Genomic DNA, 25373 nt, shown 5'->3' with positions numbered 1-25373 from the left:
CTCACCCCCATGGCGGCCCGTCCCTCCCCGCGCTCCTCCGGCCGCTGGGGGCGGTGCTGGCGCGGGCGGTGCCGACATGGCGGCTGTTGCCTAGCGAGGGGCTGTAAACAGCGCGACGGGACCGGCCCAACGCTGGTGCCGCTGGCCCGGCCGCCGCCACCGCCTTCTCTTCTCCTGCCGTCCTTCCGCGCGGGTCCGGCGGCACGGCCAGACGCGGCGGCAGCCGGGGGACGGCGGGCTCCGCGGCCCTTGGCGGCTCCCGAGACCCAGACGAGATCCCGTTCCCGGCTCCTTCTCAGGTTTGGAGAAGCGGCAAAGACGAAAAATGTTCTGGGCCGCCCGCACAATATCACGGCAGTATGTTTGCTCCTGCCTTATGGCAGCCAAGGGCAAACGATGCATCCACACCGAAGTATATCTGTAACTTCGGCGTATTGGGAATATATCATATTCCCACATTCTTTTATAAAATAGAATCCTATGAAATAGGGTTTCCCTCCCACATATGTGCTTAAAGATGGAGAGCAAAATCAGAGGAAGGCTTTACATGCAGTAACTAGATGCATTTAAAATCACACTTCCTTCATAGGTAACACAACTTCTTTCTCTGTGCTTGTCGAGTTACAAGTGTTTGGTGCTTCATAAGTGGAAGAGGGTTTTAAAACTCAGGTATATACATACAACTTTTGGAGTAAAAGGTTCTGTTTGACTGATTTATGTTGCCTATGCAATACGAATGCAGGAATAGGAAAATGAGAGGATTCATTGTAAGTGTTTGCTTTATCAACACTGTCTGTTAACGAGCTCTTAAAATATAATTGCTTCATATGGCTGTGTTATGTTCAAATAGAAAATCAGGCAACTCTCAGGCTTAAGTCTGCTAGCTTGGAAATGATTAGAGGCAAAATTTATTTATTAATATAGCTGCTTTTATATTAGGTATTTTTCAAGATTGTAATGGTGCTTACTTATACTTTAGGAAATATCAACTTTCTATTTCAGGAAATTAATTCTTATTTATTATATAATGTGGAAAACTTTTTTTCTTAGTTGCAGACAACTGCGAATAATGTGAACAAACCAGTAGTAACAGATTTCTTGCTGACTGTCTGAACACTGAATGGGAAGCACAGGGCTGGAGCCTGGCATGGAGGAGATCCCAGTTAAAGTTGCAGTCCGAGTCAGACCTCTGCTTTCCAAAGAAATACTTCATAACCACCAAGTGTGTGTCAGATTAGTCCCAAATGCGAAACAAATTATCATTGGAAAGGACCATGTCTTCACTTTTGATTTTGTATTTGGCAAAAGCTCAACCCAAGAAGAAGTTTATACTGTTTGCATTAAGCCTCTTCTAGTGTCTCTGACTGAGGGATACAATGCTACAGTGTTTGCATATGGACAGACTGGTTCTGGGAAGACTTACACCATTGGCGGTGACCACATTGGTAGGTTCTTTTTTTAAGGTGGTCAACAGTGTGTTTGTGCAAGTTAAATGTTTATTACCCAGTAGATGATGTAGTGGAATTTTAAGGGTTAATGAAAAAAGCTGTAGTAAGAAAAAAAGGTTTCCAAAGTTTATGTGATTAATTAAACTGTTCTAAAGCCTTATCCATAAATTAGGCTATACCAAAAATATCTAAGAAGAAAAAAATTATAAATTGCTCTTTCACACTCCACATTTTAAAACGCAACTTAAACTAGAATTTGTGTTTTTCAAGTTTTTTGCTGTGTTTATCTTACCTTGAAAATTCCTGCATTCAGTAGTTAATTGTTTGCTTGCTCACTCTGTGCTGGCTTTGTTTGTTTGGGTTTTTTTGAGAGACATTTCTGTGACATCAAAGAAATTTATTTAGTTGATTTAATTCTTCCAAATGGATATAAATAGATTATTCTAAATCTCTTGGTAGGTATTAAAATTTTGCTTTTATTTAGAGTCGTAGAACCACAGAATCATTTAGGTTGGAAAAAACCCATAAGACCATAAAGTCCAATCATTAACCGATCATTGCTAAGTCCACAAGCCTGTTCCAATGCTTGATCACCCTCTCCATGAAGAAATTTTTCCTAATATCCAATCTAAACCTCCCCTGGTGCACCTTGAGGCTATTTCCTCTTGTCCTGTCACTTGTTACCTGGGAGAAGAGGCTAACCTCCACCTGGCTACATCCTCCTTACAGGTGATTTGTAGAGAGCAATAAGGTCGCCCCGAGCCTCTTTTTCTCCCAGCTAAAAAACCCCAGCTCCTTCAACCACTCCTCACAGGACTTGTGCTCCAGACTCTTCACCAGCCTTGCTGCCTTTCTCTGGGCACGCTCCAGCACCTCAATGTCTTTCTTGAAGTGAGGGCCCCAGAACTGAACACAGAATTTGCTCTGTGGCCTCACCAGTGCCGCGTACAGAAGGACGATCCCTGCCCTGGACCTGCTGGCCACACTATTGCTGATACAGGCCAGGATGCCATTGGCTTTCTTGGCCACCTGGGCACTGCTGGCTCATGTTCAGCTGCTGTCGACCAGCACTCCCAGGTACTTTTCTGCCAGGCAGCTTTTCAGCTGTTCTTCCTCCAGCTTGTAGCACTGAATGGTGATGTTGTAACTCGAGGGCTAGACCCAACACTTGGCCTTATTGAACCTCATACCACTGTCCTCTTTATTCTGCTTACTGTTGTAACTTCACTTATATTCCCTCCACTAGCAGTTATTTAATGTTCCTCTAAGTAACATTGCTAGCCAAATTCTTTAGGTAGTGAGTGCCACGATCTAAAGCCATTCATAGTCCAGGAATGACAACATTTTAGTTTTATAAATACATTTACTAAATTCATAGTTAGATGTGACTAACCCTTTAGATTTTTGGTGAAAAATATTCTGGGTATCCTCTCAGAGACAAACAGTTTCCATATTCTTGAATAAAGAACACAAATTAATAATGGAAGCATTGCCCTATGCTGAATATTTAAAAAACAAAAATAGAGTTTCGTGTTAGTGTTCCATGTCTACTTCGAAAAAATAGGAAATTACTGTAAATGTTGGTCATAAATTTTGTCTCACTAAGGTGCTGCTGATTTTTTTAAATTTAAGTAGCATTTGTAGTTTCTCAGACCCTCTAGATGTCATTGCCAACCCTAATGAGTAAGGATAAAGAAGAAATCTGTACTCGAAGGAGTGTAGGTTTAAAACGGACTCCATATTTTTCATAACTTTCATAACTGTAACATGTAATTTAGAACTTTGAATCCTATTAATGGATGCAAACAAATATTCTGCCCCACAGAAAAAAAAATATTTACAGAAATCCTTGTGAACACTGTGCCCTTCAGATTCCTTACAGTCATAGAATCATAAAATCAGTCAGGTTGGAAAAGACCTCTGAGATCATCAAGTCCAACCCTTGATCCAACACTGCTGTGGTTACTAGACCATAGCACCAAGTGTCACATCCAGTCTCATCTTAAAAACCTCCAGGGACGGTGAATCCACCACTTCCCTGGGCAGCCCATTCCAATGTCTGATTACTCTCTCTGTAAAAAATTTCTTCCTAATATCCAACCTTAACCTCCCCTGGCACAGCTTGAGACCATGCCCTCTTGTCCTACTGCTGGTTGCCTGGGAGAAGAGACCGGCGCCCACCTGGCTACAACCTCCTGTCAGGGAGTTGTAGAGAGTGATGAGGTCTCCCCTGAGCTTCCTCTTCTCCAGGCTGAACAACTCCAGCTCCCTCAGCCTCTCATCATAGGACTTGTGCTCGAGAATATTCAGTAGCAAATCTCACAGACTTCACTCAGTTTTCAGTCTTTTTAATTTATCTGACAGAATAACTGCAAGCCTCTCTGACATTTGTGCTTGTATTTTAGCATCAGTTGCAGTGGATGAAAAAGGCATAATCCCACGGGCTATTCAGGAATTATTTCAGCATATTTCTGAAAACCGTAATATTAACTTCTATGTGAAAGTATCTTATATAGAGGTTTACAAGGAAGAACTTCGAGATTTGTTGGAGCTGGAGACCTCTGTGAAAGAATTACATATCCGAGAAGATGAGAAGGGAAATACAGGTAGGATTTCAGCTCTAAAATTTGATGTGTTGGTGTATTAGGGAGGGTTCGAACCATACTGAAGCTTGAAAACCAAGACACCTTTAAAAGCTTAACAAAAACCAATATTTATTACCAAGAGATGGCAAACAAAACAAACAAACCCAAACAGGAGGAAGGAGGAGAGAAATAAGCCCTCAGCACGACCTCCCCAGTCACCCACCTGTTGCCCATAAAGTTATCTTACAGACCTAGCATGCCTATAATTACCCATAGCAGAAGCTGCATCCTTGGAGAGTCAGTAAGTTCACAAACTGGCAGGCGTCCCTGCCAAAAGGCAGCGTTGTCCTTGGTATGAAATTAGCCCCCTCCAAGAAAGCACTATCTACTTTTTATACAATTGAGTGACCACAACCTCCCAGGTGTGTCCAGCACCGCCCAGCCCGAGGCCCTCAGTCCCACCTCCCAGTTATGTAAGTGCATCTCTTCTGCGCACGTGTGGCTTTCCCTGTGCCTGTGTACTGTACTCGGGGGGGGTCTTTTCCAAATGAGTCTGGGGGCGTCATTCCTCATCGTCCTCCTCAATCTCTCCTTCAAGTGACCTTGGAGGACAATTAGCCAATCACAGAATACCAGTTAAAACAGTTTATACAAGAAGCTCTCTTCAAGGACAACTTTCTGGTTTATCAGTGCTTGTTTTCCCATAACTTGGCAGGGAAAGAGCAAAGCTTTCACAGGTGGCAGGGCCAAACACAGACCAAAAGTATCAGCATAAATTCACCCTGGTAAAGTTGGTTTTCACTTGTGTGTCCAAGTTATTCTTGCCTTCTCTTGAAAATGCTAGGGAAAAAATAGTTCAAGTTTCAGAATATAAACTCAGTTTAACTTATTTGAAGCAGTTTTGAGGTTAGATGCCTGTGAGTAATAGGTGGATATTCCAATGGATGGAAATGGCAAATGATAAATATGCAACTATTGCTTCTGCAAATTCTGTGTAGAAATAGTGTGTAATTATTCACTGGAATAAGTATTTTAAGATTAAACCATTAAGAGGAGTAGATTTTTTTTTTGTAGTAGTAGTAGATATTTTTGGAGGCTTTGAGATTGACACCCTCTAGGTATCTTGTTCACCACATGAAAATGCTAGAAGAATCCACATCAGAGATATTTTATTCTCAAGCTGTTTGAGGTTTGGCTTTTGTTTGCTTGTTTATATTCTAATTGTTGTGTTTACTATTGTTATACTTGTTTTACTGAGCTGTCATGGTTTTCTTGTCTGTAGCTGGAAGAAGGCACTAATTTAGCACAAATCTTGAAGACAATATAATTGCTTCAAAACGATCCCACAATACATTTTAAACTATTTCTCTTCTTCAGTACAGTTTGAGTCAGCTTCAGTAGACTGTGCTAGGACATTTTCCATCATTAATTTAAAGAAAAATATGACAAAAAATATGCTTGGAAGGAGTATTTTGTAGAAGTACACTTCTACTTTATTAGGTAATTAACAGATACCTATCCCAAAGACCCAACTATCCAAGCTATTTAGGATAAAAATTCTGTTCTTACCACAGGCCAGGAATCATTTTTACTAAAAATCTTACTGGTTTTAGTATTTTTTTATTTTTTAAACTTGCAAAATATTCTTTGAGCTGACTTTGCTCATACTTTTTCCAGCTAGCACTAGACTGTGAATTGTGTAAGGCAATGTGCAATGTGTAAATGAGTTGTGTCTTGTGTCTAAGATACTGTTTCAAATGCTGACACAATACATCCATATATTAAATATCTGCAGGGTTCAGACGTGTTGTACCTCGTGCTTTTCACATATTGATGTCTTCTTTTTTCTGTAGCTATATGCTATGACCACCTAATAATGCAGGGTTGTATGTTTCTTTAATATTTATTTATAGTTATTACTGTAAACTTTTGCTGAAGAGTTTAGAATTAATTGGATTATTCTTACTTTCACCTGTTTTGGTGTTTGAAGTGATTGTTGGTGCTAAAGAATTCCAAGTAGAATGTGCAGATGAAGTGATAAGCCTCCTGGAAAGTGGTAATGCGGCTCGTCACACAGGCACAACACAGATGAATGAGCACTCTAGTCGATCTCATGCCATTTTTACCATCAGTATTTGTCAAAAGCAATCTGCAGAGTCTCAAAAAAATACTGATGCTGCACGGGATTTGATCGCTTCGAAGTTTCATTTCGTGGATTTGGCAGGATCAGAGAGGGTAGCAAAAACTGGAAATACTGGTGAACGCTTCAAAGAATCAATTCAGATCAACAGTGGTCTCTTAGCCTTGGGAAATGTCATCAGTGCCCTTGGAGACCCAAAAAGGAAAAGTGTACATATTCCATACAGGGATGCTAAAATCACTCGTATTCTGAAGGACTCCCTTGGAGGAAATGCCAAGACTGTTATGATAACATGTATAAGTCCATCCTCACTGGACTTTGATGAATCTTTAAATTCTCTCAAATATGCCAACAGAGCCAAAAATATTAGAAATAAACCGGTAGTAAATTACAACCCCAAAAAAGACCGCATTGATGAAATGGAACTTGAAATCAGATTACTTCGGGATGCTTTGCAGAACCAGCAGATCAGTAATCAGTATTTACATGACTTAAATGAAGAAAAAGCTCGTATCAGTTTACTTGAGGAGCAGCTCACCCGCCTTCAGGTTCAGTATTTCAGTTACAGAAATTGTGTAGATGAAGCCTTCCCCTTTCTACTTGATTTGAATGATGACGTTAGCTTAAGAAGAAGTCAGCGGGACAGGTTACAGAGGTGGATCACTATGGTACAGAAAGTAAGGAAGGAAGCTCACACCGTCCAAGAAACTGACACAGGGAGTGAGATCAGCCCAGAGCCACATCATGTCATGATGCTTCAGCTAAAGAAGGAACTAAAGAAATGCCAGGTATTTAATTATAAGTTCACTATTTAAGTAACTAAGTGAAAAATCAATCTGCCAAAACTTGAATTCAATTTTGAAATATGTATAAAGATGTCACCTTACAATTTGACAATTTAAATTTAATTTGCAATTTTGTATCATTTTGTTTGGCTAATCTCTGGGACATAGGTTTATTTTAATGGATCATTGAATACACAGTCATCTTAATCATGACAGAGGTAAGTAAAGGTTATATTTTGGCTAATAAGTTTCAAGATGACTCTGGATCTGAGCAGTTTTATCTGTTAGATTTTTATTTTTAGCTATGCTAGTATGCTAGGTCTGGCTGGGATGAAGTTAATTTTTTGTAGTAGCTCTTAGGGTGCCATGGTTTAGATTTGTAACCAATAAAATGCTGATAACACACTAATGTTTTAGGTCTTGCTAAACAGTGTTTGCATAGCAATAAGCATTCTCTGTTTCTGCCTCTGCCACTATAGTGAGTAGATTGAGGAATTCACAAATTGTGTGGAAACACACATACAACCAAGCAGATGACCCAAACTATCTAAAGAGAGATTTCATGTCATACAACATCATGCTCAGCAATAAAAAGGGAGAGTAGAATATTTAGGGAGATTAGCTGTATTTTACCTGGGAACTGGTTGAGCATCAGTCAGCCTTGGGAGGTGGTGGCCTTTGCATCATTTATTTTCTTTCACTTTCCTTCTCTCCTCCACTTCACCTTCACTTACTGAACAGTTTCTATCTTGACCCATGAATTTTCTTGCTTTCACTCTGCTCTTCTTCCATCCCATTGGGGGTGGGGAGGGAAGTGAGAGAGCAGCTGTGTATGCTTAGCTACTTATTGAGGTTAACCTACAACAGTCTTTTTTGGCACCCAAACTGTGGCTGAAGGCCTTCAAGGTAATAACAGATTTGATTTGTGTGCTAGATTAACCTTCTAGGTGTTATACCTGTTAAGGTGTTATTTGAGTGACTGTTGCAGGTCATGAAGCTACACGTTTGCTTTGGGTGCTGACTTGCGTGTTTCCTTGAATAATAAGATGCTTGTTTCCTTTCTAGCTATACAACAGCCTCCAGGAGACATTAATGACTATTTTCAGATTTTTCCTGCTTTGTGTGCTGTTTATCACTCTGTTTTCCTTTGCTTGGGAGACCTATGAAAAAAATACCAGCCATCAGCCTAATTTGGTATTTGGGTCTTGCACTCTGGGTGTCCCAGTACACCAAGAACCAATAACTATACTTTTCTGCTCTTCTCTGAGAGACATTTTGTGGAGAGAGGGAAAAATGACACCTATCCCTTCCTCTCCCTCAGGGCAGTTTTTTATAGCCTTGAAGCCTATAGGCTTCTAAGTTCTTTCAGTATCCTCTATAAACCAGACCATGTTTATAGTGATGTGTTGTGATCCCAATTTTGATTATTGTTCATAAGGTTAAACAGCTAATTGGGGATGCCACACAGGGACATTCTCTAAGGTGATTGATATCGGGGGTATCAGTGTGTATGGGAGGAGTTGAGAAGGTGCGCAGGGTCATTGCTGCCTCTGACAGCTTGGGATTTCGTGCCTGAACAGGCTCATTAACCCATCAAACTAACACATCATTTGAAGGAGGGGAGGTGAAACACAATGACTTGTAAAGCTGTGTTAGACCTGGCCCATGCCTTTAAAGTCACTGTCCAGTGCTCTTAGAAATGCAAGAGGTTTTCCTGATCTAAAAGCCCACAAACAGGCATTGAGGAAGTCTCTTGCTCTGAGGCCACACAAACAAGACACTAAACCAGAGGCTGAACCCTCAACTCTAATAGTTGCTCCTGTAGTCAAGAAGAAACAGTGGAGGCAGAGGTCAACTTAGTAAGAGAAGCAGCAACTCCTGCTCAGAGGAGGAGAGAGAAAGAATCAGAAGAGGCAGCCTGTTCTGCAGCAGGACAGGAAAGCAAAGAAACAGAAATAATAAGAGCTGGAAGCTACCTGGTCCCTATCCATGACCAAGCTTCAAGATGTGTGTAAAGATTTTGTCTGACAGCAAGAGGGGCTAAGTGCTACCTGTTTGCTCCAGAGCTGGAGTAGTGGGGTTGACAGTCTGGAACTAGAAGATAAGGAAGCAGCAACTGGGATCCATTGCTGGGGACTGTGGGATTGACAGAGGGATCAGAAGAGGGCAGCCACCTGCAGCCTCCAGTGGTGACTCTTATTGAGCTTTTCCTAACCTGTATTTCTTCAGCAATATTCTCACAAAAAATTCCTATATTTTATTTTCATGACCATGCCTTTAACTAACTGTGTTTCTGAACTATTTATAGATTTCTTTGTCTAATCACTTTTCTAACACTCGCTTGTGTTAGATATCAACTCTTGCTTTTTAGTGGCATCAATGGTTTTCTAGCTGAGGTGAGAATTTCAAAACAAGATATATGAATCTTAACATGCAGATATCCCATAAGGGTCCCATCCTGCTGGTAGTTCTAATTAGCTGTTTCTCAGACAGCAGAAAATAATCCTAGGCAATGATCTATGGGGAGAAGAGCTCTCAGCCTTCTCTAGCATGATAATGTCTCCTCACAGAACCGAAACATGATCAAATAAATAAATCTTTTTGGGAACATCCCCATATACATTTAGGAAGTACAAATTTTGGATATGCTGAGTTAAAATGTTGACTATGAATAAAAAAATGTAAGAAATAATGCAGATTGTTGTATGATAAACAGTCTCAAGTTTATTTTATAACTTAAAACAACTGTATACTAGTTGGAAACTGAGTGAAGTTCTGACATAAGATGAATGCTAGAAAAACTAATTTGAGTCTGTCGTGTAGTGGAAGGAGACAGTGCTCCAGCAAGTTAGAATTTTGTAACATCAACACATTTTTAGTTTGCACACCAAACTGCCATGTCTGTAGACTGTTTTCAGGCAATTGCATAAACAAATGTGGTCTTTTTTTTGTTCTCAAGCAATCTAAGTCACAACTTTTTTCTTCTTCATTGTCTTCTGTGGCTTATTTTAACCCAGTTTCCATGTTCAAAACAGTGTAAGATCTTAGCTTAGACTTAAATTTCCCCAGGAGGAGATGGTTAAGGAAAGGCTAAAATAAATGAGTAACTACAGACTGTAGAGCAGTGTTTGCATATGCCAGATTTAGTAGCTAATAGTGGACCCATTCTTGTGTGCACATACCCATTTCTTTTCTAACAGCTATGATCGCCTGTATAATGCTGTCTTACACAAAATTAAAATACTGGCATTGTGAATTAGCCATAGGTAACAGCCAAACTAATTTGTGCCTCCACCAGCAGGACTCATGGAGAAAAAATAGGAAGAATGGGAATGAGAAGGTTTGTGGGTTGACATTATGTTTCAATATTTTGTATTTGGCTTCTACACGCTTCCTGGAAGAGTAACAACATTTGGAAGTCTCCTTCAATCAGTATTGGATTATTCATTCAGACAAACACCTGAAGAAGCATTCTTACAGTTTCTTTAAGCTGTTATCTGAGTTTCAGAACAAGAACAGCTGTTCTTATTTTTTTCATTTGATGAGTGTATTAATCACAAGATGCTGCGATCTTGTGACTGCATGTAACAGCATGCTAAGGAGAATAATTGAATTCAGATATATACTTCAGTAAAGGAGCTTTGGTTATGAGTAAATTATTCCCTTTGGAAGAATGAAACTTGTCAGAACAAAACCAATAGATGAAACGGAAGTGAAAAAATAACTGGTAGGAACTGCAGATAACCACTTAGATAATTTACCATACATACCTCAAAACTTTGCAGTTTTGATCATGTCTTTTAACAACAAATGAGCTTTTATTTTCCAGCTTTTCCACTTTCCGCCCTTTTCCCCAGCTGAACTTTCCTTGTATTATCTAGCAGGCACTAGTTACGGATGAAGAAGTATTCAGCCAGAAGGATCGTGAAGTCCAGATACTACAGAATCAGATAAAGACATTACTACAGGAAAATGAACAACAACTGGAATCTTTAAAGGAGGCTCAAGAAACACATAGATTACAGGTATTTTTCCACTGATACACATGTATCTGCATTGAACCATCCTTCCACTGTGTGAAAGCATTCAACAAGTCCCTGTATTTTTTTTCATTTAACTACCAGTCATATTAGAAACATTTTGATTGAATTAGAGCTGTATCACTTAATCAGTTGGGTTCATCTAGTGGATGAACCACAATAATGTGATTCTTGAAGTCTGTACGTAAGCCTAGCTGTGCCACAACCTTCCTGTATAACCTGAGATGAATCATTCACTCTCTCCATGCCTTCCTGTTATGCTTCAGGATTTGCATTATTGTTAAGTAGTTTCAGGACAAGTAATGAATTAGAATTTGAAAGACTCTGAAAGATTCTTTAGACTCTAAAATTTACTGTAAATAATTGAAAAGTTGCATAGAAACTGATTTTGTTATAGCTTTATTAAGAATTAGAGTATTATTCCATTTTGAGTTTGCAAGACAGAATTCCATCCTAACTTCCTGATCATTTACTAATAGAGAAAACTGAGTGACATAATGGAAAGAGACATAGAGAGAAAGAGGCTTCTTGCCTCTTTCCTTCTCTAGATCTTGTGCTTGCTAATGAAATTAAGATGGCTATCATGTGCATAACATTTTAAGATCAAGAAGACTGCAGATAGAATATTTAACATTCTCCCGGTGTTGCCTGTCACATGGATGACAGATAAATTATTATATGACTTTTTTAAAAGAGAAAAGCATAAACATGGATAGCTAGTGCTCTTCTCCTTATTATACTTTGTCTCCTTTTCCCTCTTCTTTACTGATGGCTTGGGCATAGTCAATGACTGAAAGGTAAGTATACTAGTCATCATCTTTTTCTTTCCTCTGTCACTGTCTTTCTTTTCTGTCACCTCTGTCTAGATTTTTATTTTTAACCTGTACACCATAGTGTCAACATACACTGTGACAATGCTTATATAAATTCTGGAGGATACAAGGTAGGATACAAGAATATGTAACAGTGTAGGTAAAAGATCATGACTCTTTCAGTATTGGAGACAGCAGAGAAGCTTGGGAGCTTTCGGGCACCATTTTGGTACTTATTTCACTAAACTGCCATTTCTATGTAAAAACAGGTAGAATAATGAAAAGCAAGTACTTTCGTCAAATATTTTAAGTTTTATTCACAGGAATATGTAATTTAATGATACATGATAGAATAAAAACTTTAAAAGTAACAAGTATTAGGTATTAAATGTTTATAAAGATATGTATTTATGGAATGGGTGTTACACTGTGGGGTTGTATGTACAATAGTATCCGGGACAAAAATTCTTAAAAGGGTTAAATAATACCTTCCAGTCAATCAGTTAGCTGTTGCTGCTTCCAAAATGATAATAAATGTGATATTCATACATATATTCTATTTCCTATAACATAGGGATAATATGTACTGTATTCCAAAACAACGTCAATATGTAAGGCGTTGTATGTTTGTGTTTGGAAGGAACTTTCAATCTAAGAGAACAGCATAAGAATGAATAGAAACTTGAAGTAGGAGAATGAAAAATGTATCATGAGCTATTCTTCAGCTTTTCTGTTGTTGCAAGGCCAGATTTTAACGATACTTTGAAAAGAATCAAAAACGAGAGTGAATTGAAAATTTATATAATCTTGGCCTTGTGGATAAATCAGTTTAGATAACATAAGTACTTTTGAACGATGGACAGAGAATGCTGTAGGAGAAACAGACAAGATCTCCAAACTATCATTACCAACAAAAGCTGAGGCTGGGTGGAAGAAAAAAGCAGCAAGTCATCCTAGGACATGTACATGTTTATGTTTATTTTTACAAATAATCTTTCAAGTGGAAGTGCTCAAAGAGAAAGACGAAGCCCATATACATGTTTAATTTATAAGACTCAGACCATGAGTTTCATTTGAACATTTTTTTTGAATTCCCATTTTATTTCTCCATAAACACCCATATAAAGGAATTGCAAGCTGCTAATTATGTCGTCCGCCTCTCACTAGATGCCTAGATAGGCTCATGTAACTTAACAGGGATAGGTTTTTCTAAAAAAAAGTGTCTAAAATTTATTGGTGTGTGAGTGGATTGATGATATGTCATAGCATTTGTAGTTTGTTACAGAATTTGCCTGTGCCCAGCAGAATAATTTAGGGTCAATGAGTGATTTACAAGATTCATGACCTTTGTATGGAATTTAGAAATAGTGAATATGGTACAGAGCTCACTTTTGCTTTGTTATTTTTTTCCCCATGAGACTGAGAAAATGGTAGAACAGCAAATGCTTATTGATGAGCTAAAAGAAAAATTAGAGAAGATTACAGATGTGAAAACTTTAGGTATCTCAAATGCTTGTGAAGATGGGTCAGCATTTGCAAGGAGGCCCTACAGTGTCCCACTCACAAAAAATCTGCTACGCTCCCTTCACCCACCTTCAGGTAGAGAGACCCAAAAGGTAAGGTCTACCCAAATCTTACATTTTTGCCCCTTTACTTTGTTATGATTATGGGCCAATAATTAGACATGACATGACAGTGGCTTTCTCAGATACTGCTTAGCTTCTCATTAAAGACTCTGAAAAATTATTTTCTTGCAACACTTGCTATGCCACAATTATCCAAAATATTCAGGCTTAAAATTCCTACTTACAAGTGCTAAGGCTCTAATATTTTCTGGTGTTTTTCTGGGGGTTTTGAGAGTTCAAATACAAAACATTAACAAAAATGAATTATTATTTTTACGACTGTATTGAATATGTGGAATAACGAGTTTCTAACAGTGCCTGCTTTCACATTTGAAGCTCTTGCAAAACCATTTGTTACAAAGGTATCCAGAGTTATTAGAGAAAACTTCTAATTTTGCTTACAAGCTCAGGTGATGTCAGAATTTTATATTGAAATATTTTTTTAAAATATCAGTAAAGAATTGCTAAATTGTTGCAGCTGTTTTTACCCATCACTATTTTTGTGTGCTCTCTGGCAGGTGTATACCAGCCCCTGTGCCTTCTCCCTGGACAGGATAATGGCAGAATTCCATGCTCGCAGACAGATGATACTGAGCAAGATAGAAGATCAGGATAAAGTCCTTCACTGCCACCTCTCTGATCAGAGTGATGAAGAGGAAGAAAATACAGGCAGCAAAGACAAAACCTCATTTAAGTAATTTTTTGTTCTATAACTTTTGTTACAGACAAATGCATAGGTATAAAGGTAGAATTACTACCTAATCCTGCCATGATATGAGACTATCGGTAATGTTACTTATGGTAAACTTGTGGGACCAACTGAGCATATTGCAGAATAAGTTTGATAAACATAGGTTTAACAAAGATTGCATAATCCTTGGTTTGGGGCCAGAATCTGCCATGAATATCGGGGGTGGTGTGGAGCATAGATGGGAAAGAAGGTACAAATGCCGTGGTAAGTTTGGGATTCTTTTCTGTTAGAATCATAAGATTTGCACAAAGCAAATTATATCCCTGTGTATTTGCAGTTTAGCATGTTTATCGTTCTTCCTTAGGCATTCCATAAACCAAACATGGACACAAAATCAGGCTTCTCTGTGCACTCGTCCTAATCTAAGTGACATGAAATGTCAAATAAACAAGTCTGGTTTATCCAACAAATTTGTGCTACAGATTGACACAGCCACAGGTAAAATGGAAGTCATAAGAGCAAATCTTATATACAGTATCAGCATATGCAAGAGTGTCTTTAGCACATGTAACTATTTTTCCCAGCAAAATGTGTGTATTTGATACGAATATTTTTTTAGTTACAGCTCAATGTAGGCTTTCAAGATTCTATTCTTTCCCTTTCTGAAACTGATGTCAGTAGCCTTAGTGTTTAAGTAATATTTGTTATCCAGAAAGCTAGTTAGATATAATCCTTAGTGCTTCTTCAGTGAAACAAAATGGATTCTCTTATCTTACCAGAAATGCACTGAAATGTTTTCAGGAATATTTTTCCTCATACTTAGAATCTTGAAATGCAAGATTTTCCTGTTTAGACGCATAGCAGGGAAAAGACTCTTGGTGCTATTCTCTCCTTTTGATTATTTTACTTCATGTGGAAGCACTCCACACAGACAGTGTTCCAGAGCACTACCTGTTTGGGTACAGCATGTATTCCAGATTTTTTATCTCCATTTTGCTTTGTTTTTTTCAAGGTGAAAAGATTGACAGCCTCCAGAAAATTCATGTTTTTAATATGCAGAAGTTGAAGATTTCAGAGTTGAGATTCACTGAGACTGAGCAAAAAATAAGAGAACTTGCACTTAATATCAAAAGGAAAGAGGAACTTATTAAGGAATTAGTAAGAACAGGTAACTGGCTACTATAGGGATAACTGGAGTGAAGATATTCAGAAAAAAAAGAAAAGCCACAAAAAAACTGAAGTCCTGCATGTCTTAGTTTTTACATAGCTACCTTACACAAGAATACTTTTAACAACTTAGATTTATAACTTTTGCTGATTACTTGCTATAATTGCACTGAAGGCTGTAAATTTTGATTACAGCCTACTCTGCTATGATATGCAGATGTATTTGTTAAATAATTTTTGTACTTTGTTGATTGTTGCTCTTATCCAACAATAATGTAATTTTTCATGTAAGCTCAGTGCTACTGATCTCTTCATGGACATGTATTTGTCATACGGTGTCTGGGATAGGAGACAAGATACATCCCTGTATCTTCTGTGTTTTAGCACAGTAGAGAAACAGGAGTTGGAAGTGGATGAGGGAAAAGGTCAGTGTCCCTGTTAGCCTACATCCCTTACACATCTGTCCTGATACAGAAACTAGCCTTATGGTGACAGTAAGGATCTCTCTGCTCAGCTCCTTCAATCACACTCCTCTCCTATGCTTACCTTCTCTTGAGGTTGTCTTTTGGCACTGAGGAAGATTCTGTGCTCCACCGCCAATTGCCCAAACAGGACAAGTCACGGAGTAGAAACACTGTCCAAGGCTTTTTCCTAATTATTAAGCTTAAAGCTGAGTAATAAATAAATGGCATATTATTCTGGGAAAAAAAAACCAAACAAATTTATGAAATACAGGGAGCCATTTTGGCAAACACTACAATAGGCAGAAGAATTTAACTTTGGCAGTCAGGTGGCATTTGGTGACATCAGGTGACTTGTGAAAAATTCATGTACAGGACTCCTTCCTTTATGTCCATTTCAGAGTTAAAAGGGAACTGCATGTTCCTTTAGTATTGGAAATTGAATCAGAAATTACTGATTTAGCCAGAACAAAGTAAGTAATGATTCAACTACAAAATTGAGTATTACATTTCAACTGATTATTATGCTGTCTTTAAGGTAAGGATGCTCAGTCTGTAAGTAGGCAATATTCTCTGAAGATAACTAAACTGGAGCAAGAAACTGAACAGGCCAAAATGGAACTGGCTGAAACACAAAAGCAGCTTCAGGAGCTGGACAGTGAAGAGGTGAGAGATGTTCCTGAGAAAGTCAAGTTACAAAAAGAGTTCCGGAAGAAGATGGATGCAGCTAAGTTGAAAGTGCAGGTATTTCTGGTCTGACTGTTAAGGGTTGCAAATCTCTGTCTCCCTGTCATATCTGAACCTTAACACTCTGCTTGTAAAATTCTCACCTGTTTTACACTTTAGAAGTTGGCTGGATTGAAGTAGCTAATGAGAAACTTAATACTATTATACTCAGAATGCTATTTAACATATACATGGTTAGATACATACAATATTTTCTTGGTAGGTAAGAAGCCAAAAAAGAAGTGGGAGATATAGGATGTCCATATACCATTGTATGTAGTATCATAAAAGAACCTATACAAGGAGTCTATTACAAGTTTATTACCTGCCATAAAATCAATGTTTTATGAAAATACTATATAAATTCCAGCTCTAAGCAAATTCATGTGATAGTTTGCAAGACCAGGCCCAGTACAGTCATATTTGTTTGACACTGACCTTCTGTTTTTAAGTTCTGCCACACCTAAGTTTAAATTCTGTGTAGGGCCAGCTTAGGTGCTCTGTGCCTCTTGATCCTAGAATGGTGGGTCAGAAAAGTTCCATGCGGAAAAAGGTAGTTGGCTTATTGGCTTGAGCTCAGAACCAGCATTCTGTCACCATTATATCTCTGCACATTTTCTAGAGCTGTTAGATTTTACTACTTTCACTGTTTTGCCGGGCATGAACTGTATTTTACCTTTTTTCTGCCTGTGCGACTTTACCAGATAGCTCAGAAACCACAGGGAATATCAGGTGATTGTTTGGGCAGAAGTTAGTATCGATGGGGAGGCATGAACATAATGCTCACAGGCCATTATGGTCGGCAATATGTCAATTTATTATTTAAATCAGTTAACTTTTATGCAGTTTAGTTTTCTCAGGGTACATGCTCACAATAAGATGATCGGATAGCTCAGTCTGTGCACGCGTCTCGTGTCTCCAGTTCATTGGACCTGATGTTCTGTCCACGCGATCTGAAATCATCCTTGGCATAGAAACCTCTTTCTAATTAATCTGCTTTTAGGGTTTTACTAAATTTACAGGTGTTTCATTATCTTCAGTTTCTCAAGGTTTTCTTTCTATAAACATATTATGTTCTCAAACCTTATAATCAGACACACAGCTAACAAGTATAAGCATCACATATTTTCACACAGTCTATAAGTATAAACAATACACGCTTGCCACTTCCATGGCAAGCAAGGCCTACAGAGTGCAGGAAAAATTGTTCACAGAAATCTCTCTGTCCCGGCGACAAGTTAGTAAGTCTTGCTGACTCTAAGAATTCAGTGAAATAAAGAATGAAGTTGAGTCTTAGTTATAAGTTTTCCTGGTATTAACTGAAATTTGACATGAATATTCAGGCCTTACAGAAGAAGCAGCAACACACTAAGAATCTGGCTTCCTTATCTAACCAAAGTGAGAGAGAAGCAACAGAACTTGAGCAGAACGTGGCTCAGATGAAGCATCAGCAATCCCAGATACAGAAGAGACTGTATGAGGAGAGTGAAAAAAAGAAGCAACTAGAAGCAGAACTTCAGCAGGACCAGCAACAAATTAAGGTAGGATTTTTCCTGTTTCTTTATGACAAAGAATTAGATGCCCCTGCTTCCTCAAAGACAATAAACTATACTGCCAGGGTTTCCATAATTTTCAGTAATGACTTAATAACTTTCTGGATAAATGCACTCAAGAAATTGTGTGTAAACATTTTCACATAAATCTTCAGTTTGCCTTTCTCTTTCAGCTTTTTTTTTTTTTTTTCATTTTATGACATGATATCTAGTTCAAAATTGCAATTTTACAGGTAAATTTAGGGTCAGTATTTCAGATTATATACTTGTGTGAACTCTGACATTAAATGCATTTGACTGACTGATGCGGGAAGAATGGTGCTTTTTGTTTGTTCATAGGAATTTCAACTTAAGATGGAGCAACAACAGAAGATCCTTGAACTGAAGGATAAAGAAATTGCCTCTTTCAAAAAGAAGAAAAATAACTCTGTGGGAACTCCACATAAACTACAGGTAGTTAATCTATTCCAAATCTGATTAAAAAAAAATTTTCATCCCTAGTCATATATCTTCGTGAACTGTTTGAAAAAAGAGTGTTCCATCATAGTTTTGTCTTCTTTTTTGCTGTAGCAAAAAATGGCAATATAGTCTAGCAGCTCTTTTACTCTTTTTCAATGAAAGAAAGTTTTTTTCCCTACAATTTGTCAGAAATGCTGACCCAAGAGTTCAACAGGTTTGGTTTTCTAGTAGGTTTGAGGGTGATCTTGTTGTGCAATGTTATAAATGTTCCATGGGTTGTTTGGGGATTTTATTTTGTTTGGTTTTCTACTCTGACATAAATTACTGTGGTCTCTGCTTTTGGTTGTTCATAACAGGGCTAGAAAAGTATGTGTTCTATGCAGTAGTGCCACCTACATTATTTCAATGTGGACACTGGAACCTGAGTTACCTAAAGTCTTTAAAGGCTAAAAGAAGTTTTAAAAGTTAAATAAATGCAACTGTTAAGCCCTGATAAACTGTGGCTTCGGAATAAATTTGTAATGGACTATGCTAGCTGGATCAGAGATGCCATTTACTGTCTTTAATTCTTTCAACATCACAGTTTCTTGTCTCCTAATGTTTTTTCCACAAAGAGCCGTTCTTGGGCAACTATAATGCAATGATGATGGGCTAGCTGAATTCTCATGGTACCTTCTAAACCTAGTTGCTGTGCTTAGGTAGATGACATCTATTTATATAACTGTTCTTAGAAAAAGAATATCTTTCACTTAAATGCATCTGATACAAATTTGTTTATATGAGATGTAGCAATATAACATTGCTGAGCCCCTTGTTAAGTTAGTCCAGTTTCTGTATTATTTTTAGCCAAGATATTGTTGCAGAATTAAAGTTAGCATTAGAAATGTCAATGTCTGCTACAGTTTTATCAGTAATTATAAAAAAGATAAACATTATAATAGAATTCTGACCCAAAAAGTCCTGGCTAATGCTCTCTGGATCTGTATTGAAACTTTAGAAATTAGAAGAGCAAAAGAAGTGGTTGGATGAAGAAATGGAAAGAATTCTTCAACAACACCAACAGTTAGCAGAACTAGAAGAAGATTTAAAGAAAAGAGAAGCCATTGTAGCCAAAAAAGAAGCATTACTGCAAGAGAAAAGCCACCTGGAAATCAAGAAATTGAGATCTAGCCAGGTAATTTAAGAAAATTAAGGCTGACTGAAAGACTGGGCATGGGGTGAGGGGGCAGGGAACACAGACAAGATAGCAGAGGAGGCTCAAGCCAAGTGTCTTTAAAGGTGATGTAGGTACTAGGTGGCTTGACCAATCAACATTTAAAATGTAAATAACTCAGACAATCATTTTTATTCACGTTTTCTCTCCAAAATTGCAAACCAAACCAAACCAAACAGTTCTGAATTGTGGAGTTCTGTTAATGCACAGCATTAACTAATATGATATCCATGATATCATATTATTTATGAATATGACTCAGTCCTTTTGCAAACTAGAGAACATGACAGGGAAATATCTTGCAATATTTGTTTTTCAGTAGCAAAAGTGAATTGAGCTTGAAGTATCATTGTCACTTATAATGACTAGTCCCTTTAGTATGTAGAAAACTGCACCTTGAGTGTTTTGTTTTCTTTCATCTTTTGTATATCTTATGGTAGCTGTCTGCGCAAAATAAATGGGGTTCCATTGCAAGAAGCAAGCAATTTTTTCACTTCAGAATGTGACAGTTTCACCTACTTTTTTCTTACTCAAAGGGAGTATCTCAGTCTTATATCTGTGGTTGCTGTGGTTTTTTTTAGGCCTTAAACAAAGATAGTGTGAAATTGTCTGCTCGCTTAAGTATACTGGATCAGGAGCTGTGTGATAAAAGTATGCAGCTTCAGGGCAGCACCACTGAAGACAAGACAGACATTTTGGAAAAAATTCAGGTTCTCCAGATGGAAAGGGATCAGCTGCTCAGAAGGAGAAATAGTGTGGATGAGAAACTGAGAGATGGTAAAGTGTTGTCAACTGAAGTAAGTAAGCACCTCTGAGAGATAAATATAGATTTTAGCTAGTGTTAGATAATAATGTCTCCAAATATTAGAAAAGCTAGAACCTAAGGAACTGAGGTTGTGTATTTTTGTAAATAGCAATGTTAGAATACTGCTGTGATAGCACCAATTACATGCTGGTAACGAAGTTGAAGTTCAAAGGGACTTAATTCAGATAGTGCCTTGCCAAGTGTACTGGTCTAAGAATCATACAATGAGAATAAGGGAACTAGAAGTTCATCAGTTTATCACAGGCAGATGTCATTTTAATGTCATGACACAGAACAAGCAATGTGCTCACATAATAACATCCCCTGAATATTTTCATAGGATTTTGTGGAATAACAAACTTCACCTGAAGGACTCTGTATTTTTACAGTGAAAATAAGTCATATTACCTAGATGGCCCACACTTGAGTTGATTGAAATCATTATGTTGAAGATGTAATAAATCTGCTGTGCTTCAGGCCACACATTTCTGCCACTTCCCTACACAAGTTTTGGTCACCAAACTCCTTATTGACCTGTAAAAACTAGCACAACCAAAAAAAAATAAAATAGCAGAAGTCAACTATTGTGAGGATGAGGAAAGGATAAAAAAGGAAACATGACTTCTGGTTTTCATCTGATCAATCTCTGTATCGTGCTAGGAGCACTATGGCAGGAAAAGACAGATGTTCTAGATTTGCACTCTACCTCTTGTTTTTTCCTGTTCCATTGTCTGTGCTACTACTACTACTTTTTACCCTTAAGTTTAGTTTTGCTCTTGAGAGTGAAGTTAAAGATGTCTTGAAGGATTAATTCTAAGCTTTTTTTCTTAAAAAAAGTTTCGCTCATGTGCTTCTCTGTAGGAAGAACATGTCCTTTTCCAGCTAGAAGAAGGAATTGAAGCTCTGGAGGCTGCTATTGATTACAAGAATGAAAGTATTTATAATCGCCAGCACTTGCTTAGGTCATCTTCTCAGAGTCTTTCACAGAGTGAGAATAATGTAATAGGGAAACTAGTTTCCCTGTCTGCTGCTGAGCTCAGAGCTATTATCATCAATTATTTCAACAAGGTTTGTTTTGGCTAATGAATAATATTTTATTCCATTTTATATTACTGTTCTAGATAATGAAATGGTAGCAAGAAGTAAAAATAAATTTAGGAAACTTTTGGTGAAAATCTCTTCAGGTTACATAGATCTGCTATTAATTCACATATTTTAGTTTTTATGTTAACCTAAATAATATACTTGTGTGTTAACTTTGTATATCTTGTTTTGAGGTCATTGGCTTGAAAGGTGCTGCAAATATGGATATTTCCTTCCCCCTTTCCAGTGCTCTGTTTTGCTAACTTTCAGAGCAGCAGCATATTTAAATAGTGGTGTTGTATTGAAATTCTTCCTGACTGCAGGCTTTCAAGAAAGCTTCATAAAGCTCAGGCTAATATTTCTACTTTTTTTTTCTAAATTCAGTATGAACTAGTTTTGCATTAGTTGCCTGCAATGTGTACAGCTACATACTGAAGAATTATACTGATATCTGGAAACATAAAAATGAAATGCATTAGAATATGGTGTGTCTTTGTAACTTTGGATGATTTTGTAAACAAGTTGTCTGCAGGATGCAAGTTGGAAGTTTTTCAGAATCAGGAAGCCACTATTGTTTCAGTTTAAATTTTGTACAGAGTATTAAAAAATCCACTAGTCCATGTGATCAAAAGGTACACAGTTCAGTTCTAAAGTGTCAACTGGTAGCAATGGCAAGTCTGTTTCCAGAATAAGCCTAATGGCTTGTAGAGATCATTGGTTTTGTATGTTTTAATCTATTACACTGAAGGGTAAAAAGTTTTCTTAAAATGCTTTGATAAATCAAAATAAGTGTATTTCTTTCTTAGATTGTTGGCCTACGTGAGTCTGAACGAAAATTACAACTGCAGATTGAAGAACAGGAAATGAAGGCTATGGACCAGGAAAACATAATACGTGAATTAGAATCAGCACTTGGACACATGAAGTTGCAGTGTGACAGGCAGCTCACCCTCCAGCGCAAAGAACACCAGAAAAAAATACAGTTGATATTGCATCATTTGAAAGGTATCTGCTGCTTGGAATGGATTGTACAGCAAGTATTGTCTTCAGTCACTACAGAGAAATACTGTATTCCAACTGAAAAAATAAAAGAATAAGGTTCAGAGATATATTTTGGCTGTCACTAATTCTGATGTCATGTACAGACATATGGTGTCTGCATGAGAGGAAAATTATATCTTTTTTAAAGAAGTATCAGAACTGTTGTATTTTCCTACTGAATTTACTGATATTGGAAAGTTGAAATATACTGCTCCTGCTGATCTTGATCTTCCAAATACTATTAAAACTGACAAGCAGGGTTGACATGGCCTTTTCAATCCTGTGTCATGCTAGTTAAAATGTGCACATTGCAAGCAAAGTGCCATCAAGATACAAGACATACTCTGTCTAGCTGGGCATCTTGATTTCTGACATTTGGTTCTTAAACTAGTTTTATTTCTTCTAGAACAAGAGAGTGAAGGTATTGCAGAAACCTCGAAAGGGTATGAAGTAAAAGTCCAGCAACTGGAAAAGGAATTATTTTTCTATAAGAAAACCAGCAGAGAGCTGAAGAAGAAATTGAAGGGCCTCTTTGGAGAGACATCCCATCAAATATTGTCATCCAGTAAATGTGAGCATAGTATCTGAAACTGTTTATGCAATGGTCAGTAGACCATTTGAAGAGGGTGAACATACAGAAGTATATCAGATAGCTGTGTCATATTTTTACTGAACTGTTCTTCAGGAATATATTACACCTCTCAGTTTCAAGGGAGAGACAACATTGATTTATAGCTGTAGCAGTGGTATAACAGTGGTTTAAATTTTTGTTCTGTTTTCCCTGGATTCTAATATAATTTCAGCATCTACAACCTCAAATTATTATGGTTAACACAAAGGAATTTTGCTATCTGAAAGGGTCTGAATGCTATTAAACTAACAGCTTTGTTATATGTCATGCAGTTGATTTCTTAAAAGTTACTGTGAGATTGTCAATGAAAAATTCCATGCTTTTAGTTACTAACTAGTTACTTACATACTAAGGCTGAAAGAGAGGATTTACATATTTGTAGGGAAAAAAAAGTGCTTTCTAATGTGATTCTGTGCTTTGACATAAAAAATCCTCAACCAACTCAAAAAACCCAAAAAACACCAACAACCAACAGTTGCTATAAGTTTTTAATTGTTCTATGTCCTACTTGCCAGAATCCAAACTTACAACAGAGCTATTCACATGGAGGAGAAAAGAAGGTTCCATTTCATCGCTATTTCAGTTGCCTCATACCTCTCGATGACACCACAATACCTAACATACACAGTACAGCCTTCTTGGCCCCATGTTTCTCTTTGAGGCTCAGCAAGACTGGTTCTTCCTCCAGCAGATGCTTCCGTTTCTTTCCACGCTGACAATGCTGTGCCTTCTACAAAGAAATGCCAACCACTTCCCTGCTACTCCCAGAGTGAAGTAAGGCTTGGCCCTTGCCCTCTGGGCAGGATAATGAGCCAACACATTCATTACCATAAAGTACACCATCAAACTGTGAACATGAATATTCCAGAGACTGGATTATACGTGAGCATGGGAAAGAAGCATGTAGTTCAGGACAATGTATCCATGTCCTGAATATTCATAGGGAAAAACCTATCCTAGGCAAATTGTAGCAATGGAAAGAAGGGAGAAGATGCCTGTGAATATCCACATTTTTCAAATGCATATACTTGCAAGTTTTTTAAGAAATACTCTGCATTTAGTTATTTTTCTTTTTAATACATTGTGAGGCATGTTGCTATATAATGCAATAAAAACACTTTATAATTTGTTACTGAGCTTTAGAAATAATAAAATCCCTTTGTGTATATTGCAGTCAAATTTGCAGAATGTGTTTTGTGTATTGTATTAGTATAATTGCTGACTGTTTTCCAATGTATGAATAATTTCATTTTTGTCATGGTTCAGTTGTTTCAAGGCTGCCTACTAGGATACATTACAAGTTAGTATGGTGAGGCTTTTATTAACAGCACCTTCTCAGATGAGAGTAATGGCTAATTCCTCTGACGTTTTTGTAGATGGTGAACTCTTTGAACAGAAAGGACAAAATGTGAGGTGCTGATAATTTCTTACCATGTTCATGCTACAAGTTACTGATGCTGTAAAACCATATTGACTACCTATGGGAGGCGCTCAGAAGAGTTGTAACTTTCAGCTATTTATCTCCTGATAAATTTCATTTTAGGTAACAGTGCTGGTCAAGAGGAAGCAGAAATTGCTTCTGAAGATTTCAAGTGAAAACAGCTATTAAAGTTCATATATTTATTAACTACAAGTAAAAGTACTTCTTTGAAGCATCAGAAAGCTCCCAATCTGTCAACCTGCTCAGTGTACTTTAAGCAATGAACAAAAATAGTAATAAACTAATTTAAAATAATTCTATGCTTCTTTACTGGATTTTGTTACAATGTCAGTTCCTCATTGAAATTTCTTTGGGTTTTGCTTTAGATACTATCTAGACGCTGTTATAATGGACTGAAAATAGGGAGAGAGAGACATTTTCTCTAGCTAGTCTGGTGTATAGGAATACCATGTAATTATTAACAAACAAACCTTTTTTTTTAGCATATGGTGAATCTGATTTCCAATTTCAGCTATATGTGGGAGCCCAAACCCAGCTTTCAGCAAAAGAAAACAAGGGCTGACAAACACCTCATGGTCTGAAGGAGCTGGACCCTTCTCACAAGACCTGTTAAAGTTCTACCTTATAGATTAAGCCTGGCTCCAGCAGAAATCAGAAAGGACTCTTG

General features: G+C 37.6%; 1 protein-coding gene across 6 annotated transcripts; it reads left to right on the top strand.

The window, feature by feature from the left end:
* Nucleotides 1–134: 134 nt before the first annotated feature.
* Nucleotides 135–25000, top strand: KIF27 (kinesin family member 27). Of its 6 annotated transcripts, none has more exons than XM_017806295.1 (18): nucleotides 135–299; nucleotides 1051–1445; nucleotides 3854–4054; nucleotides 6024–6961; nucleotides 10843–10983; nucleotides 13229–13426; nucleotides 13954–14129; nucleotides 14491–14624; nucleotides 15139–15294; nucleotides 16293–16498; nucleotides 17824–18021; nucleotides 18373–18486; nucleotides 19490–19666; nucleotides 20287–20502; nucleotides 21372–21578; nucleotides 22400–22598; nucleotides 23041–23205; nucleotides 24809–25000. In XM_017806295.1, exons 2-18 carry the CDS (start codon nucleotides 1121–1123, stop codon nucleotides 24859–24861), a joined length of 3804 nt encoding a protein of 1267 aa, XP_017661784.1. In that variant the 5' UTR covers nucleotides 135–299; nucleotides 1051–1120; the 3' UTR covers nucleotides 24862–25000. The 6 variants fall into 6 exon arrangements, with proteins under 6 accessions (XP_017661784.1, XP_017661786.1, XP_017661787.1 ...); XM_017806297.1 differs by having other exon boundaries at nucleotides 10840–10983; nucleotides 16293–16420; XM_017806292.1 differs by having other exon boundaries at nucleotides 136–299; nucleotides 10840–10983.
* The last annotated feature ends 373 nt before the right edge of the window (nucleotides 25001–25373 follow it).

Source organism: Lepidothrix coronata, unplaced genomic scaffold (assembly GCF_001604755.1).
Source record: "Lepidothrix coronata isolate B3197 unplaced genomic scaffold, Lepidothrix_coronata-1.0 Scaffold14, whole genome shotgun sequence".
In the NCBI taxonomy this organism is placed as follows: domain Eukaryota; kingdom Metazoa; phylum Chordata; class Aves; order Passeriformes; family Pipridae; genus Lepidothrix; species Lepidothrix coronata.
Note: the sequence above shows the minus strand (reverse complement) of the source record. Positions and strands in the feature narration are given on the sequence as shown.